We start from the raw sequence: 19441 nt of genomic DNA, 5'->3' as shown, positions 1-19441 counted from the left end.
GAAGTTTGGATATGGATTTTATTATAGGAGTAAAGAGCTACAGAGTCTCCGTCAACGCCAATAGACCTTTTTAACGCACCACGAAAATAGAGTGCGCAAGGCGAGTACGAAAGGAAACGTCAATTAAACAGTTTGTTTACATCAGAATAAGGATTTTTCACAACGCAAGTTAATGCTTTTTTCATTGAAAATTTTACCAATTTCCATCGATATTGTTTTATTTTACGATTTTTCACAGAACTGAACTAGTTTGCACCTAAACTATTCACACACATGAATCCCGAAAGATCATAACCACAAAAGGCACTATTCAAATTTTCAATTTTTTTTTTCGAAATATATATATCACCAGAGATTGAATACGTCGCTTAGTTTATTTTAAAAAGGCGTATTGTCACGGACGTTCCAGAATGCGGAGTCAACAAACAGAATAAATTAGAAGACCAGTAGACATCGAACGAGTTCAGTTCGTTATTGTAATGTGCAGGGTGTACATCCAATTGGGAAAACGCGATATCCGGGAAAAAACCGAGAATTTGGATTTGCCGGGAAAAATGCGGGAGACCCTAAATCCACCGGGAATGATCATATATACGCATCCCAAGTAACAATTTTGGTTTTATCATAGTCTTGTAGGTCATAATTTGGTCTTGAAGAATCCTTCAAACCTTTATAAAACTTGCAATGATACTTGTAATCAATCAATTTTACATCATATACATAATAATATTATCTTGTTCACACATCTATTTACAACTTTTATATTTTGTATCAAAAATCAACAAAATTACAAAAACTCTATTAATTTCATTCACTCGCAATCTGTTTGGACACGGATAAAAAGGCCATTTTTTAGTTGTTCCTTCCACGTTCCTAGCTTACAGAGTAAATTATTAGAATTACTTTTGAAATAAACGTGTTTGAATTCATTTGCTACAGTTTTCCTAGTGTAGTAGTAAGCTCAACAGAAGCAGATTTATGCCAATTAAAAAAATGTCCGATCTCAAACTCCTTGCAAGCCCCATTATGCTAGGCATGTAAATGTTTGACACCGGATACAATCAACGAACGAAAAAAAAAATCATGAAATGAATGGTCCAGTGATAAATTAAAAATTGTTTCTTGCACTTTGTGCTAACCAGCATAAGATTAGTCAGAACATCGTAGAATACCTTGGATAGTCTGTAAAACATAAAGAACTGAAAGCATACCTCTCACGCTAATGTCATGAATTCAAAACTCATCAGGATAAGTCACGAATGATCCAAGAGTGTTAAAGTGCCTATGATAAAAAAGAAGATCTGAACTTCAGGTATTTTGGAAAACCTAATAAACCAAACAAATGATATTATGGGGCTTCACGAATTTTTTATCATTAAGTCGAATCATCGTATACCTCGTTGAGTATGCAGAACTTCAAGATCAGATATCCGGAATGATTTGGATAATCCAACAATGTTTTTTTCTTAACACAATTCAGGAACAACTTTCTTATGCCCTTTTCTCGCCACCCATATGACACCAACGCAAACCATCAACATTACCGGGTACGGCGACCCTCGGTCGGCGAGAAAATGTCCTACAAAGGTTTGTTTACAAAAAGCTTGCAAGCCCTTCTCACATGTGGCTCTTGAATTAATAATTTTAAATGATGTTTTGAGTCTCAGCGAAGCACAAAATTCCTAAAAATTCTGGGTGGAAATCAAACAAGATTTCAATTAACCTGTAGAATATCTCCAGTACAATTTGCAGAATGATAAATGTTTTGGTAACATATCTTTGTATCTCACAAAATGTTGTTTGACTTATAGAACTTCAAGATCTTAACTCCAGGAACATTTGAAGAACTTTTAATACTGCGTTTCTCCTGCTTTGGTGCCTTGTACTGATATATCCTATTTCTGACATACGAAAACTACATTTAGGCTCATGTTTTGCAGGAGGCTCTTAGATTTTATACGAATTCATGATTCCATGGGGTTTTGGAGATCTAGATGATCAACATGTTAATGTAATCATCTCATTTTTTTTCGAGTTTTTTTTTGTTCAAAGTAGACGTATTGTAGAACAATTCTGCAGAAAAAAATATATGATAATGTATAAACGGTTATTTTTAACGCCTTTTTTGTTTGGGTTGGTTTATTACTTAATAACCGGGAATTGAAAAATTGGATTTGAACGGACACCCAGAATGTGTTGAGTTCATTTAAGCTTGAGTTATTAAAAAGTGATATTTCAACTCGCATAAACGTGAACCATAACTTGACCTTACCGAAATTTGGGTATAATCCCTGCTAAACTTTAACTGAAATTGTTATGGAACTTTACATGAACGTTCGTGTGATAAAGTTTTAACCTTTTGTAATATAGTTTTTTTGGAAGTGGACCTTACAATTTTTAACCATTTTTGATAAGGTCAAGTAATGATTCGCATTTATGCGGGAAGCCAATCACGGCTCCGACAGCATAATTTTAGTTTACTCGTTTTTTAGTAGCTTCACTTTCGATCGATATGAGTAACCAACAAACACTGGAAGCAGAATAAGAGCTTATTCAGGCAAAATATGCTTCCCCAGCTAAAAAATGGCTTATTCAGCCTTTAATCAGCTGCAATTGTTTGTTGGGTTGACCCTACTCAAATTTGGTTAGGTTTGAAATAGCGTGCAGACCTTTTTGACGTTTAATAGTCTTTCTCTATCTAGCACACATAGATGAATGGACAGTTTGTTTTCCCACTAATTTGTTTCCCTCTTACTCGCACTCGTTCGATTTAAATGACACAGTAGTGTGCGCCGATTAAACGTCAAAAGGCTCTATAACTTGGTCTCTCGCGGCCATTTAGAATAACTCCTTAATGATGCAGATTTCAAAATTTTGCGCGGGTTAGTATTGATCAGTCCAAGAAGATTTGTCACACTCTTCTCTCACCCGTAAATTTTGACAGTTTTGGCTTGTTTTGGCTCTCATTCGTCGCTAGCTCTTTTACTCAGAGGTCTATTTTTTTTAGGCCTAGGGAAAATGCATAAATAACGTAGAATTTGAGGATGACCTGCCATGTAGAAAAATACGCTACACATATTATTCATTTGATTCAAATTTCATGTGTACTTCTGAGTGGATTCTGTTTATCATGTGGAATTTTAAATGGAAATTCACCGATAAAAATGTATCAAATTTTATGAGTGTAGGATTGATGAAGCACCAACTTTGGACCCCTTCCCCTAATAAAAAATACCATATCCGAAAGATAACCCAAATGACAGAACTATTCCACGAATCGTTTGGATGATATTCTGAACAAGTCGTTTTGCAAATTAACCATAAAATTTGTATTAGGATCTCCTTGTACACTGAAACAAAATCTATTGAAAAACAAACAAACTATATTGCAATTTCACAAGCCACATCACTGCCAATGCAATCAAGATAGGCGCTGCTTGATTGGCTCTGGCTTTGACAGTTTGTTTGGCTCAAAACCAGCCAGTCCGCTCCTCTCTTATACTTCTCTTGCCAAGACAGTTTGTTTTGAATCCGCTCCTCTCTTATACTAGACCCTCTCTAGTTCTAACTAGTTTTCAATCCGACGAGCTTTTCCGCTGCCGTTCCTCTTCCCCTGTCATTGCGCTTGGGCCTTTACAGTTGAACAAGAATACACAAGGCGGTACTGTCGTTTCCAACTATTTTATTCAATGGGACACCGTTTCTTTGTAATTCATTCAAAATACACACAAATCAATATTGAAAGATAACATTAACGAAGGTTTTGTCAAAACATCTAGTGGCATAATAAAATACCAAACGGAAAAGTACTATTTTTCACTGCACAATCTCAAACAATCACTACTGTTTGAGATTGTGCAGTGATTTGATTTCAATAGCACAAATTTCCATGGCAAGAAAAACAAGTATACAATGAATTCCGTGTGTGCCTCGGTGTGTGCTATCTGCTTCTCCCTCCCAGGGTGCAACTAAAACTTACTTTTGCGAAAATTCCACACGAATTGCAAAATTTTGACTTCCTGCACCTCGTTCAGCACTGTAGTGCCGAGATGAGTGGAAATACCTTACTTTTGGGAACTTTTTTCTCATCGTGTGGATGTAGCGTCATTTATGGATCTCCCCAATTGAAAATGGTTTGCAGTTTCAAAAGATTGTCGGAGTTCACAAAAATATGCGGTTAAGAGCCCTATTATTGGTACAATTTCGGTCTTGTAAGCTGGCCTTGCTAGCGGTTGCACTCATTAATATTATGTGTCAATGATCTTCGAGCATTGAGTCAATATCGGCATTATTAATCTTGATGTCAGGCAAACATTTGCACATCGTAGGTGTTAAGCAAGTACTAACGGCATTCGATAGATGCTAGACATGCAAATTTATATATTTGTTTACTTCTCGGATGCTGTAACACAAAGTTCGCGAGTAGATGCACTTTTGTCTCGGCTTTGAGTGTATTGTGGTAACATAAACTGCTTGTGTTTTTACGCATCAATCTGTTCAATCGATCCACGAGCGCGTTACAGACAGAGTCGCTTGTTTTTCCACCGTTTCCTAAATGCAGTACAGATCGAGTGTGTCCAGTAGATGTTCTCTGTTCCCACAGAAAAGTCCCCCTGGAGGACACCACCGGGCAAAACCTGCATTGCCTCGCCTGGGTAAGTCTACAGAAGGTTTCAATGTGGACTCTGGCTTTGAGACGTCTGAGTTTGACTTCATCGATTTTGCCGAGGATGTCTTCAATTGCACAGACCCGCATCCTCCGCAGTTGATTGCAGAAGCGGCCGCTCTTTTTGGACTTGTGGCCGGAACAGCTAATCGTAAGCATGTGAGTGCCGCTCATAACCGTTACAAACTAGTAGAAATACCCAGACGAAGTTTGAACCCGTTCCATACTGGCAGATATCAGCGTCGTAGGAATCGAAGTCGAGTGTAAGTACCTACCAAATTTTAGTTATGTCATTGTAGATAGTAGCTAGTTGTATTCACTGGGTGGGAAAAATCGATGTAAATTGCAGGATTCTGATAAACCTCTAATAGCCTTGACATATAAACTAGTGCAAGTAGGATAAGATAGAGTGCAGTTTAGCCCGTTTAGCCCATAATCAGGGCTGGCAGTCACATATGTATGGTGATGTTAGTGTGGTATTGGGTTGTATTAGGCAATCAGGTCTATTCTGAGAGTCATGTGACTCTCTGTCACTGTTAAGGTTGCAAAAGTCACGTCGTATGAGCTGACTTCCATTTGATTTACACGGAGAGTCACCTCATATGATGTGACTTTTGTCACCTTACTGGTGACATAGAGTCATAAGACTCGCAGAATAGGGGTGAATGTATTATTTTCACATGAGACCATAAATAGCGGGAAACATTCAGATTGGTAGCATGTAGTTAGGTAAAGGCATGTTGTTTGGATACTGCACTCGTCACTAAAGTTCATAGTTTTTTTTAGACATAATGAAGAATAATATAGGTAATACATGGGAGGATCATAACCAGACATGCTTTGAATATTGATGAGGATTGATACGTAGCATGAAGCGTTGTGTTTTAATGCAGTTAAATTGAACTGCCCTAGATAATCAATATAATTGCATTGCAAAAACAAACAGTTTTTGGCCTGTTCACATTCCACGTGGATTGGTTTTGAGATGTTTAAAAACCTCGCTTCCCCTCGTTCTACGTAAACAATCATCCATACATTTATTTTTATTCGTTAGGACCGTGGACATTTACTCTTAATCTGCCCACTTATACATCATTTTGAGCATTCTGCTACATTTAATTAAAAAAACAAATGTTTAAAACTGTCTTTTATCAGAGTACATCCTTTTGAATTAGGCACTTAATCGTAGATTGTTTGTTCACTCACCGTTCGCTGGAATGAAATGAGTCAATTATTTAAAGTTTTTGTTTTAGGAATTGCTGGTTGCTTGTAGCTTATAGGTAAGCTGATGGCATGCGAAATTTATTTTCTTTCCGGTACTGTTTGTCTGTCATTCACAGATCAGCACGTGTTTGCTGGTTTGCTTTTCAATGCGGGCCGGGTCACTTTTGTTTTTCAGTCACATGAGAATCTAGAGCAGCTTCAAATGCGGGGAAATTAAACGCCTTTTGAAGAGTAAGAATGGTGCTGACAATTGTCATGTTTAACACATGGTGAGTTATTTTTTATCATAGAACCATGGTTGATTTTTATTAAAATGAATTAAATCCTTTTTTCGACGTTCTTTTTTTTTTGTTGCCGTTCGGATTGGACCCGGAATAGGTTGAAAAATAATGTAATGTTTTTCTTTATGAACGGGTTCACTCATAAAACACTTTTAATGGTACATACTAAGAACTTCCCAAATATCAAGGTATATATAGATAAGAATTTGACGGCTCTCTTATGGGCGTTGGATGATCTGAAAAACCAAGAATACTTACGAATCAACTTCAAGATACATATCTATTGGATTACTTAATTTTTTTTCTTTATTATAGAGATTTTTAGCCATATGGCTAGTTCATCTCTTACGTGTACTTAAAGATATTTGATAGCTATTGCGTACATTTGATTAAACTGTGTTTTATGAAGCATTTTTTGCTAAAAACATATCTCACGTAACAGGAACAGATAATGCGAATGTCCCTAAAAATATACCATTGCAATTCTGCACAATATATTTTGTAAACTAGTTCTCCTTTTCGTAATTTATTCCGTGAATCGGGGGCAATTGATCGAACAAACTGTTGAACATAATCTTTGTGTTTTTCGGAAATTTATTAATGCAGGATTAGATTATTCAACGTTTTAACATTATTGCTGAAAAAGTTCTTTGTAAAATCATTGATAAATTTACATTTCTATGAACTTCTCACTTTTATGGACGACAATAAACATATTTTCCACACATTTGAAAAATATTAATAAGCTGTGATAACACCAACTCACATTCTGCACACATTCTATAGGTATTTTTTTTATACATTTACAGCAATAACTGTTGGATCATGCCAAAAAGAACAATTAAAAAAGTTGTGATCAATGTCGCCTCAAAGTAGTATTTTAAATATTTTTGGATAACAATTAAGGCTACTAATAGTTTTCATAACAATTTCTACAATCACGCGGTTTTAAGAGATGAACTAGCCTATGGCTAAAAATCTCTCAAATAAAAAAAAAAAAAAAAAAAAAACAATCACGCGGAGGCGGCGGGTCTCGGTCAAGTCTACAAAAATGTTTCGGGATGGTATCATTGTGCTTGTATCCGTTATGTGCGCGACGGAGTAGCCGGGTACCCAGCGCCCATTTGAATAACACGGTGTAGAAAAAAGTAAAAAAAAATCCTCGCGCGCATAAGGAGTATGTATGTATGTAAAGCACAGCCATTAGACAGTGGATCCACTAAAGTCCTCCAAGTATGACTTGATCAAGTTCGACACCTGCCTGTATTCATATTAACACAAAAACGGAGGGACGGACCCGTAAGCAGAGACTTACGCAAAATCGGTGGGATCAGGAGAATCTCCTTCCAATGATAAAATCCTACAACCAGATGTTGAACAAGCCATCAGTCGAGGGGACGTCCCAATAAGTGGGGAGAAGAGCCTGCCGTCAATTCACGAAATTTTAATGACATGGAGTTGGCAATTCCACTCTCCCCATCCATATCGCTTCAATCCGGTGCCCTGATGTTCCTATTTGTCGTGACCGGACCGAGGACCTAGTAAATTGGTAAATTGAGATGTTCAATCAGTGGCATAAAAAACGAGTTAAAATCTCGACGTTTCATGCATTTCTAAGTCCTTCGGCATAAAACAACAGTTTCTGAAATTTTGTTACGGTTCAGAAAGTCGATTCTCGATAAAAAAATATGTTTAGTTAACACTAGATCTCGACGTTTCATGTATTTTTAAGACATTTAATATCCAAAAACAAATTCGGTTTCCGAAATTTTATGGGATATTTTTTAGTTTAAAAAATTTCAAACTTTGACCGCTTTACGGCACCCCGAAAGCATGTCTGATTGAGCCCAAATTTTGTATAGGAGCCTTTTTCGAGGCTATGTACATTTTGTATATGGTTTGTTAAAAAAACACAATATATACAGCATAACATGAACATAACACTGCGCAAGCTGTTCGTCGTTCATTAATTTAACGATTGGTTACTTTTGATAGTTGGTAGTGTAGCCACCGGTGGCGTTCATAGTCAGTTGCTGTAGAGTTTGAGGATAGAAAACGATGTTTTTGTTCGACAATATTCAGAGTGTTTATGTCTATTTGTTTGTGGCGCTCAAACCTTGTGTATTTTCAGAGTTGGTTGGTGCTATAACTTGTAGCTTTTAGTGTGATAATTTATTTGCTAGAACAAGGTCTGAAGAGGGTAGGTTGATAGTTCCGCTAGAGTACGGCAGTATGAAAATTGATTAGAAGTTGAAAAAGAACGAAGAGCCATTAATGCGACAGTACTAATCAAACTCCTTTACCTAACTCATACATGAGTGGATGAGGAGACTTGATGTATTTTTTTTTCAAATCTACAGGCAAAAGATTGCGCGTTTTACTTGCTCATATACGTCTGCGGCTAGAGACGTTTCATCACTATCTAAAGCCCCACGTTGCCGAAAGCATTTCCAGCGAGATTTCCAGTCAATGATGTGTTATAATCAACCTTGATGGAGCCTTGCTCGCGAGATTGAAATGAGCCGAGCGTAGCATTTCTCTGGGGAGTAGAATGCCTACTGCCAAGTCATTCCACTGAGCTTTAGAGCTTGTGAGCGAAGGGGGATAACATAACAGTCAGGTTTGCTGCCATTCATGTTCATGTTTTCTATCACACACTCTTACTCTCACTCTGGGTGTACACTGAGCTTCTTGCGTCAAATGAAAAATTCATCTGGAGTTTTGAAAAGCGCAATTCACGTCAAATCATCCTCTTGCTGAAGTTCACTCTACCTCTCTCTCGAGGAGTTTTTGTTTACTTCTTCCATATTCATGCCACCACTTCCTTGAGGACAAGAGTTTTTTAAACCCTCCAGTGAGTTTGAGGAGTTTCAGCAAGCCTAGTTATAATGCAATTCTTCTTTACCCAACTATTGAGTTGCTCCTCTCGTCATGACCAACTTAGTCATCTCAGAGAGGTAGCAGTAGGATGGTTGTTGCGTGCTTTACCATCATCAGCATTGTTGACGGTTACTCCCGCCTTGAGTTGTTACATTCAAAGTATTGTCATGTTACTTCATACGTGAAGTTTTCGATTTTCAAAGTTGGTTGGAAATGCTATATAACATGAAGCTTGTATATTTGTTCCTTATCGGAACAGTTTAGACTTTTTTTTTCGCCCTTAAGGGCACCTTCCTGAGTTTGGATGGTCAAAAAAAAATGACATTTATATCTATGTAACCCAAAAATTCCTAACTTTTGAACAAGGAAAATTTTTAAAAATTATAACGGCCAAAGAAGTTTTAACATATTAAAACATGAAAAAACCTTTTTGAATAGATTTCACAGTGCGACGTCCAAAAAGATCGTAGATTTTTTATATTTTTTTCTGATAAGCTCATACTTTTTTACTTATGATATCAAACATCGAGAATGGAGTTTATTTTGTTTTTGAAATATATATATTTTTTTTTAAAACATCAAGTCTTATGTTTTTGCCTCAAAACTATCATGCGTCTCCATTGGTTTGAAGTGACTGGACTGCCATGTCTGCATTAATTAATTAAAACAAATGTATTGTATTTTTTCGTTGAAGCTTAGACCTTCGTGCATAACATACTGAAAATTCAAGAATGTTGTTCTACCTGTTTACGAGCTACCGTAAACCGGCATAATTCTGCACACTACCTAATTACGCGCATTTGGAACAAAACGAAAGATTTGTGTCAATCAAATGCTAAATTGATTCTAATTCATTACGAGTTCCATTGTTTGTGGTTTCAAAATGAGTGCTACATAAATATAAACAATGATAAACATTTAATTTTTTTTGTTGAGAACAAATATTGCAAATGCGCCATTTTACTTCTGTAACCAAGTGCGCGTAGCAAACTAAACAAACGTGCATTTTTTTTTAAAGTATGTACGCATACTTTTTCGATTGGTGTGTTTAAATTATTTGAATTGACACATCCCTGGGTATTGGCATAACCTTGAGGATTGCTTAACTGCAACCAGATCCCAGGGCTTGTCTGTATCTTTACATTTTGAAAGATGCACACTAGTGATGCCAGTTGTGATGTAGCGGACCAAAAGTTTGTTGGAATTCAATTAACAGGCAAAATTAATTGTGTACTTTAGAATTATGATTTAAACTATGAATTGCTTTTCTAAATAATTGAGTCTAATGAGTGAAAAAAAATATACATATACATATATATATATATATATATTTGTTTGGTTCTAAACTTTTGGAATGCGACTCACGCAGGTACTACCTTTAAATTTGGCTTGATCGAGTGATGATTTTCTTTTCTTTAGATCAAGACGATGAAGTTTTGAAGAATACAACGATATCAACTATCTGCACGCTGGCCATGCTAGAGGGATAGAACATCACTTTATTTAAAAAAAAAACAGTACCATCATAGCAGATTATCAGGAAAGCCCTTTGGTATGGAATCTCGGAGAAGAAGAAAATTGGAAGATCATGATCCACTCACGTTCTGGAACAATCGTCACGAAGAGCGTCCACAAGTGAGTAGTAGTAGTGACCACATATCCCCCGAGTGGCTGGGTGGATATACGATAAACAACAAGATAAAAATATCAAGACTCAACTTCTACTACTACTACTACTACTACTACTACTACGGGCACATCCGTATTTTTGATAACGGCACTCAAGTACAGAATACCAGATCCCAAGAAAATTGGAAGACCGGCATATATCTGGAAAACCTGTATTCGACAGGACGTGTAATATTCACCATCAGACCCAAATAGCATTACTTTCGTCTCGTCTGACCAGATCACCTTATTCCAGTCATCACTGGTCCATAAAATGTGGTCCTGGGCCCACTTCAATCTTTTTTTTTGATATATTTTGCGGACAACCATGGCTTCTTAAGAGTCACTCTGCCCTTAAGACCTTTCTTATGAAGACGATTTCGTACGGATTGTGATGTCAGTTCAATGGAAAACTCGCTTTCAATCTGTTTCACAATTTTCGGAGCTGATAGTCCCCGGTCCAACTCCGCCTTCTTCACGATAGCTCTGTCAATTCGGCCAGTTGTCTTTGAAGGACGCCCCGATCACTTAGCTGGTGAGATAGAACCACGCTTTTTGTACATCTGCACAATTCTAGCGACCGTATCTTGTGAAGCTGGACAATATCGGCAATATCACGGTAGCTTTTGCCAGTTTTGTGATGTTCAATAATCAAATTTCGGATACTATAACTTCCAATTTTGAACACAAAACTGCAATTTTGAGCACGAAAACTTCAAGTGCACTAAATGACAGTTAGACACAATGTTTACATTCGAAAAAGTTGCAGAATACACACTAAAACTCTGAAAAACACACTTAAATCGTAGTATCCGTTTGGGGGTGGATAAACTTTTTTTTGCCTAATTTTTTCATAATTTATCACATGAAATCGCAAGAAAAGATATAATAAACTCCGTATTTTCAATGGCAATGTGAAAAATAAACATAAATTGATACATTATGGAGGAACAGTCATAAAATTAAACTGATTTTCACCAGAAAAACAAAAACATTGTAACTTGGTAGGGGGGTGGATACACTTTTTTTTGCATACTGTATATTTGAATTGACACATGCAGTGCAGTTTCGAATGCCTTTGGATACGGTTGTGTTTTAAGTTTGTTCTCTGTTTTGTGTGTGCGTTCGCATTCATAGTTTTCGGTTGCATTTGCCGGATTAACGCTGGCACTCTGCCTCCCGGACGGTGATACGTGTGTAATTGGTGGTTTTCTCGCTTTCCGAGAAGTTTTAGAATCGAGAAAGAAAACATGATTCATTGACGCTATCTGCGTTGATTGATTTTTTCTCCCGGACCAGACATTTGTGGCATCGCGAGTGATAATTTTAATTTTAGTTTATTTACGCGGTGATGGTGTTGGTTCACTCGCAACTATTTTTGAAAAAAATTAAGTGTTTTCGAACACCCCTCACCATCCCTCTCCAAAGGGGGAGTTTGGTAAAGAGAGATGAAAAAACCGATTTGTACCTTCCTTAAAAAGTTGTCCTAGCTCGCTATTCTAATATCTATATGCAATCTTCACACTGCCGTACTCTAACGGAACTATCAACTCTATGCTTTCATCTACTCCATCTATCGTATAAAAATTACCACTACAGTCTGTTATTTGAAATTAGCATCTTCAACTATGTAAATCGTTGACTTCACGTAGAAGTAATACAAAAAACATATAGTCAAAGTAAAATTTACATGATTCTCTTAAATTTGGCAAATTATTAATGGATTTTTCTCCACACATCCCATTTTTTGTGTATTTGAAATCATCATTGAACGCCAAATGTCTGAACATTTTTGAACATGTGGTGGAACATTACTGTAATTCATACATATTAAAACATTATATTATATCCTGGGGGCGGGGAGGTCAGCCTAAGGGAATCAAAGGATTTGTTGACTGGACGAGGGTTCGTGGATTTGCCAGTCCCTTGTCACGTGATTACATATGGCCATCTGGTCGTTTTATCATCCAAAGGTCTTCAATTGGGTTCTTTAATTTTGAAAAATGTTTCGTTTTTTATACATCATCTGAAAGAGCTTCGTTTTCGGAGCACAGCGATATTTTTTTTCGAACCCACACACTTTCATCTCGATTTTTAAATCAAGATTTAAAGCAAAATAATAACTTCACTGTTTGACACTAAACTAACAAACTGACAGCTCGCTCCCATACAAAGTGACACCGAGGGGCGCTAATAAGGTGATTTTTGCAAATGTAATCGTACTTATTTAAAATAGTTCCAGTGTACCAAAATTGATGAAATTTTGGGTTTGGGTTCCATTTTTAATGCAGATTACGAATATGCATTTACCTCAATACCCTTAAAGAACCCAATTAAGCTGATTCACCCTGCTGCAACAAACCATCAGGCAGAACTTTACAACCGGTAAAGTATCTGCAGACATTGGTAATCCTTGCACTGATGGTGGGTTCCATTCACATCACATCACATCACTGTATATTTGAATTGACACATGCATATAAAGTGAATTACAATATCCATGCACTGACAGGACAAGACACTGATTTTTATGCTTGAGTCTGATTCCGTGGGTTGCATTTCAGAATGCCGTCACGGAAAAATCATTCCATGCTTGTCTGAATAATTGTTAAAACCGCTTTCAGCGATATAAAAACGTTGGGAGCTGTTTATAAACCACGTATAACGTTTTGCCTAGATTTTAAACATTAATTAAATACACAAACAATTTAAAAAAATGTTTGAAGTTTAGAAATTTTGTAGATTAGTTGCCCTTCACTCTTCTAAACTTCATGCGTAATTTATGTCCAGCCCTGAAATGATTTTTTTATCTATTACTTGTTAGTGGTATTGCATACATCTCGAAAGTCTTAATTGGCCATGCCATCTTTTTAACTTTTTGAAGAACCCTTAAGCATTGAACCAGATTGTGCCGTGACAAAATTACGAATGAAGTAAGGGGTACACGAATAGAAATCTACTTATACCTTTTGGCAAATTTCTATTGCTGATTATTCATAAAATGTATAAGTCACTAATAAGCAGACACCTTGCAAAAAGTTAATGAAGATCATATGTCAAATGAAATACATAGCTTTTATGCATTATATGTTTTGTCAAAAATGTATACGTGTAACATATGAATAAAATAATTGATTTTCGTTTCGTGTATGATATTGCGGCTTTTCTTACCTCTTAGATGGAGGGTATCTCAGCAATATCTTAAGCAAACATGTTGCAAATGAATAAGAGGGTTAGTTGCAAAATATTTATATAGTCGTATAGTTGGAGACGAGAGTATTGAGTAATATCAACCGGTGGAATTGGTTCACTACTTGACTAGCCTATTGGTCCCAAGCAAATCGATTAACGTACCCCATTCTAGTCGAAATTCTAGTACTACACTATGTTTGTTTTGATTCGCTATGAAAGTTTGACAGATAAAATGAGGGGTTCGTGGATTTTCCTATGTTTCGAGGGGTGCATCGATTAGCTTGGGACCGAAGATAGTACCAGAGCTGAACCAAAAAGTTGAGCACGTTTCTTCTGGAGCTACTAGTCTTAGAGTTACCTCTATGATAATATCCCCGGTTTGGTTTATCCTTAGCGGCTTGTGACGTGAGGTGACAGTGAAGTGATGGTGTAGTGACAATTGCCACCTGGGGTGAGGTGTCTCCCTATAAAATTTGCACGGAGAGTTACCTCATCCGACAATTGTCACCTCACGTCACACGCTACGCACAATATGCCGGAGGTGTACGAGCAGGCCTATTCTATGAGTCGTGTGAATCTCTGTCACTTGGTGACAATAGTCAACTCGCGTGAGGCTACTCTCCATTTGATTTGCACGAAGAGTCACTTCACTAGCGAGTGACTTTTGTCATCTCACTGGTGGAAAAGAGTCACACGACTCGCAGAATAGGGACCGCATTTCAGCATAACTCACTTCACTTCAGCACAACCCCCTTAAATCAGTCTTCTGACAGCCGTGTACAATTTCGTGAACAAAGCATTTGATGCAACAATGTTGAATGTAAGCTGTTTGTATTCATTGTTTTTAATATCGACGACGGAAATGTGTCCCATATGCAGAAGTAGTACTGTGCCCTAAAGTGTAATGAATGAACCCTAAAAATGTTCTTTCAACATAATTTTATCATGACGTAAAATAGCATCAAATAAAAAAAAATCGAAATAAGGTTCGTAAAAGAGCATATCCCGTTACGCTAGCCTCGCGTCCACTCACCCTATAACCTTCTCTCCAGTTATTCTATATCCCCTTAGATGTGCCACTGGATTCCGATAGTGTTATTGGTGTTATTGCACTAGTCACTTTCTGAAAATCAGCTCAATTGGTTGAAGGATAGCCGATAAATTGCGGTGCGTGCATTACCCACTGTGCGACTTGGGATCAGGTATTCAAAATATTGCATTATATTCACAGAAACGACTATATGCATCATTTCGATGTGTTTTGATGTGTAGCATGACATTTTTTTAAAGTTAAAGTCCATTGTGCTCTCCAGAACTGTAATCCAGAACGACCGGGCTAGGCCAATAATCACCAGACTAATGAAAAAATATTCAAAGAATCGTTTCATACACATTAATATGTAGCTTGCCCATTCTTATGAAAAAGATGATTTTGGCCACCGGAACTGGTATCCGGAACATCTGGTAGGTCATTGGCCACGAGTAACCAGGAAAAATATAAGGCATTCGCTTCATACACATCAATTTTGATGTTTTGCATTCTCATTTTTATTAGAAAGTTGATTGTTGCCACCGGAACTGGCATCCGGAACATCCGGGTTTGGTCACTGGCCACTATTAGTAACCAGAATATTGGGAAAATGTGCAAATAATCGCTTCATTCACATCAATTTGATATGATTTGATGTGTCACATTACCATTTTTATGAGAAATTGAGATTGTAGCCACTGGAACCGGTATCCGGAACATCTCGGCTAGGTAACTGGTCACAAGTAACCATAATATTGGCATGTTCGATGAATCGTTTCATACGCATCAATTTGACGTTTTTGTTGTGTCGCATGATAATTTTTATGAGAAAGTTGATTGTGGCCACCGAAACCGGTATCTGGAATATCAGGGCTTGGCCACTGGCCAACAGTAACCAAAATATTGGCAAAATATTAAAAGAATCGTTTCATATGCATCATTTTGATGTGCTTTGTTGTGTCGCTTGCCCATTTTCTTGAGCAAGTTGATTGTGTCCACCAGAACCGGTATCCGGAACATCCGGGTTAGGTCACATGAAGCAAGAAACCATCAATTGTCCTCAGTAAGAAATTAGTTTAGCTAGTTTGATGCATCTAGCTTCCATTTCCAACAGAATTTATTATATTTAATCAGATGCCCACATACCGGCACTGCGGCCAAACCTGACTTCAATGCCAACCGCGTCAAAATCGGTTCTATCTTCCAGAAACTCAAAATTCAGGCTCTGGCAAACATTTTGACTGTAAAAACATATATATTTGATTTCGAAAACCTTATCCAAACACAGTTTGAAGTCCGGGTCAATATGACCTGTTCAAACCTTATTCGTTACAAAATGTTAACACCCAAAGAAGGTTAAAAATAAAATCATGAAGTTTTCCAACATGCAAGCCTGCATAATTGAAACTATCCCCCTTATTCTGCGAGTCATGTGACTCTCTGTCAAGGGTTAGGTGACAATTGTCACCTCGTGTGAGGTGACCAGAGCTGGTAAATATCAATACCGTCATGCGACTACGAGAAAACAAGGTCCTCTGACTATCACGAGACGAAACTACCTATCATGAGCTTTCTTGTCATTCCTCAATAATGAAACACTCATGGCATCAAAATTTCTACCTGATTTAGATGAATTTAGGCAATCAAAAGTATGTAATCGGTAGAGTGAATATATTTCCGCGATACAATTAACAATAATTTCAATAAATGAGCTAGGTATTGCGATGTTCACAAAACTGTCACGTTCTGTCATGACAAAAACAAATCGATGGGATTTTGAAAATCTCTATCGTCGTTTTCTCATCCAGTGATAGTGACAGAAGTATCTCTGTAAAAGTCGCGTAAGATCTTTCATTGAAAATGACATTTATCAGCCCTGGAGGTGACTCTCCGTGCAATTCAAACGAAGAGTCGCCTCACACGACGTGAAAATTGTCACCTCACCGGTAAGAGAGGTGACTCGTAGAATACGGGGGTGTTTCATTTTTCGTAAAATTCACCTTTGTTTATTAGTAAATTTACTCATGAGTCATGAGAGGGTCATGAGTCACGAAGGAGATACACGTAGTCAATGTAGGCTGGATTTAGAGTTAGGTAAAACAGTCGTTGTCGTTAAAAAAATCATCCTCACTGTTACCAACATTCCCCTACGTCATAATTTAATTAAATGGGTACATATAGCTTGAGTAAAAAAAAAATAGCAATAGGCTTGAAATGCTAAGAAGAAGAAGAAGACATTCTATACAAACTTTTACGTGATCTAAGAATCACCCGCAACGAAAGATTTTCTTCCATGCTATCACGACCAGTTTCAAGTTCATATACCGACCTAGTCTATATACATCCGAAATGCAAGTTGTAGACTTAGCCAAAACTTCATCATGTACACCGAATGCTCGTACATTTCTATTGGCTCTCTTTTCATCTCTCCTGGTTATCCGGTTAGCTTTTTTGGCTTACACGCAGATTTCATCCCGCCGCCAGGGATATGTCTCTGTTAAATTTCGCTTCATAATGGCAAATCAATATACACCGGAAATTATTTTTAGGTCTTTCGACTTTGACCCATCGTCCCACGACCCAGTTGATGACTTGCAGCAGCAGCAGCAGCAGTCGAGCGTGGACCATCGCCGACAGCAGTCGCATCATCTGGCATCACCCGCAACGCAACAGCAGCAACCGCAACCGCAATCTTTGAGCACGTTTGCACCAGTGGCCAAATCGAGCACATTGCCATCAGCCCCGTCAGCTCGTCAGATGAACTGGAACAGAAGTGATGCAGCCAAGGCCTTACTGGTCGAAGTAAAGGCCATTGAACTGCTTAAATCGCCCAATGTGTTGGTATTGCGTTTTCCCGATCCGGAACTAAACAAGGAAATCGTTCAAGGCTATTCGACCAGTATCGAGAACGTTATCTTTCATCGACCTTCAACACCGCGGTAAATTTGCATATTTTGACATAGTGTACCACGTGCGACCGTGTGAGCTGGGCGGGATTATTTAAATTATTGTTCTCTCCTCTTTCGCCTTCTAGATACTGTTTGGTGCACTTGCAGCCGGATGCTGATGTGGACCGAGTGATTCAGCAGCTATCAAAGATATCCTTCGGCGCTGGGAATCTTTCCGTTGAACGGAAGACGAAGAATGTTGAACCGAAGCCAACGGTGAGCTGGTGTTATTTATTATTTATTTGCTTAGGATATGCCCTACGGCAGTGTTGGATGTGTTGTTTGTGGGATAAAACACTACCGGTGAATTTTTGTGTGAATTATGCGATGTGTTTTATTTAGTTTCCTGTGACCGGATGTAAATAACCTAATTTATGAATTATAGTCTTTGCGCAACCTGTATCTATACCGACATTTATGTGTGAGAAAACATGGTGGTAGATAGCGGATGCGAGGGAAGAGTGGACAATATGCCAAATTTTTGTTTTTGGTATTTGGGACTGTTGCCAAATTACATCTTGAAGTTTCATGTTTACCTATGTACCTATTACTAACTTTTGCAGTACATATGCATATGCGGATGCAGTTGGAATATAGTGTTCACGTGTCTTTTTTCAGTTGAAACCGGAGGAAATCGATCCGCAGACGCTGTTCATTGGAAATCTACCGAATGCTGTGACCGTTTACACTGTGAAGCAAATGTTTCCAACGGCGAGACGTATCGATATAGGTCACGCGCAGCGTATGAAGCACACACGGTACGCCTTCATCCGGTTCCACAATGTCAATGATTCTATCGCAGCATTTAAAGCAAATTTTAACAAGGTTATCGACGGAAAGAATATTATTGTGCGCTTCCGGCGCCATAATGCGCCAATTGCTATGCCCGAGGATACGAATACTCCTAAAACGCCCAAGAGGCAGAAAGGATTGGGACAGTTATTTGTCTCGGTAGAGCAGAAACCCGCACGCAATTTTCGCACTGATCAGCAACAACATAAGCTGGAGATTCACCATTCTGGTACTTAAAAAAAAAACTTGGAGATTGCTGCGTTGCCTAACTAAAATGTTCATTTCAGATACTTTGAATACCATCAGAACGGATATTTTGGATGATGATATCGTCAAGGATGAGATGGGTCTCCGGCCTAGGGTTAAAAGTGAACCACCAGACATTCCGGAACATGATTTTGAAGAGGAAGAATCGGACGATATTGAAGATTGTAAGTTTTAACTTTTTACTCCATTAGACGAGCATATATATATATAAACCTTTTTATTTCCAGTTCTGGAGGATGACGAAGCTGAAGATTTGAATTTAGACGAAATAAATGCCGACGAAAATTATTGCGAAGATGAAGATACCGATGTGGACGCCATTGATAAAAACTATTGGACTCTGGAGCAACTGCGCAGCAAGGCCAGCAACGATGGAACGACTTCAGTTTCCGAATCGATAAAAAGTGACATGTTCATGGAGCCAGAGTCTGCCACCAAAACCAGTTGTTCCACTACTTTCACGGTAAGTGGAAATTTAATTATCCTTGAAACA

The 19441-nt window shown here is 37.9% G+C and overlaps 1 protein-coding gene across 2 annotated transcripts in view; it reads left to right on the top strand.

Moving 5' to 3' along the window:
• The first annotated feature begins 4425 nt into the window (after window positions 1–4425).
• Pof (Painting of fourth) overlaps window positions 4426–19441 on the top strand; it is a 32729-nt gene continuing 17713 nt past the window's right edge. Inside the window, exons 1-6 of one of the 2 annotated variants that reach the window (XM_065218086.1) lie at window positions 4426–4929; window positions 17491–17880; window positions 17976–18105; window positions 18508–18910; window positions 18969–19112; window positions 19176–19411. In XM_065218086.1, coding sequence (XP_065074158.1) covers window positions 4556–4929; window positions 17491–17880; window positions 17976–18105; window positions 18508–18910; window positions 18969–19112; window positions 19176–19411 — 1677 coding nt within the window. In that variant the 5' untranslated portion in view covers window positions 4426–4555. The remainder of the gene's footprint in view (window positions 4930–17490; window positions 17881–17975; window positions 18106–18507; window positions 18911–18968; window positions 19113–19175; window positions 19412–19441) is intronic. The other variant, XM_065218085.1, reaches the window with a different exon arrangement.

This window comes from Ochlerotatus camptorhynchus, unplaced genomic scaffold, assembly GCF_037179485.1.
Source record: "Ochlerotatus camptorhynchus isolate MF236.1 unplaced genomic scaffold, CSIRO-AGI_Acam_v1.1 ptg000083l, whole genome shotgun sequence".
Taxonomy (NCBI): Eukaryota; Metazoa; Arthropoda; class Insecta; order Diptera; family Culicidae; genus Ochlerotatus; species Ochlerotatus camptorhynchus.
Note: the sequence above shows the minus strand (reverse complement) of the source record. Positions and strands in the feature narration are given on the sequence as shown.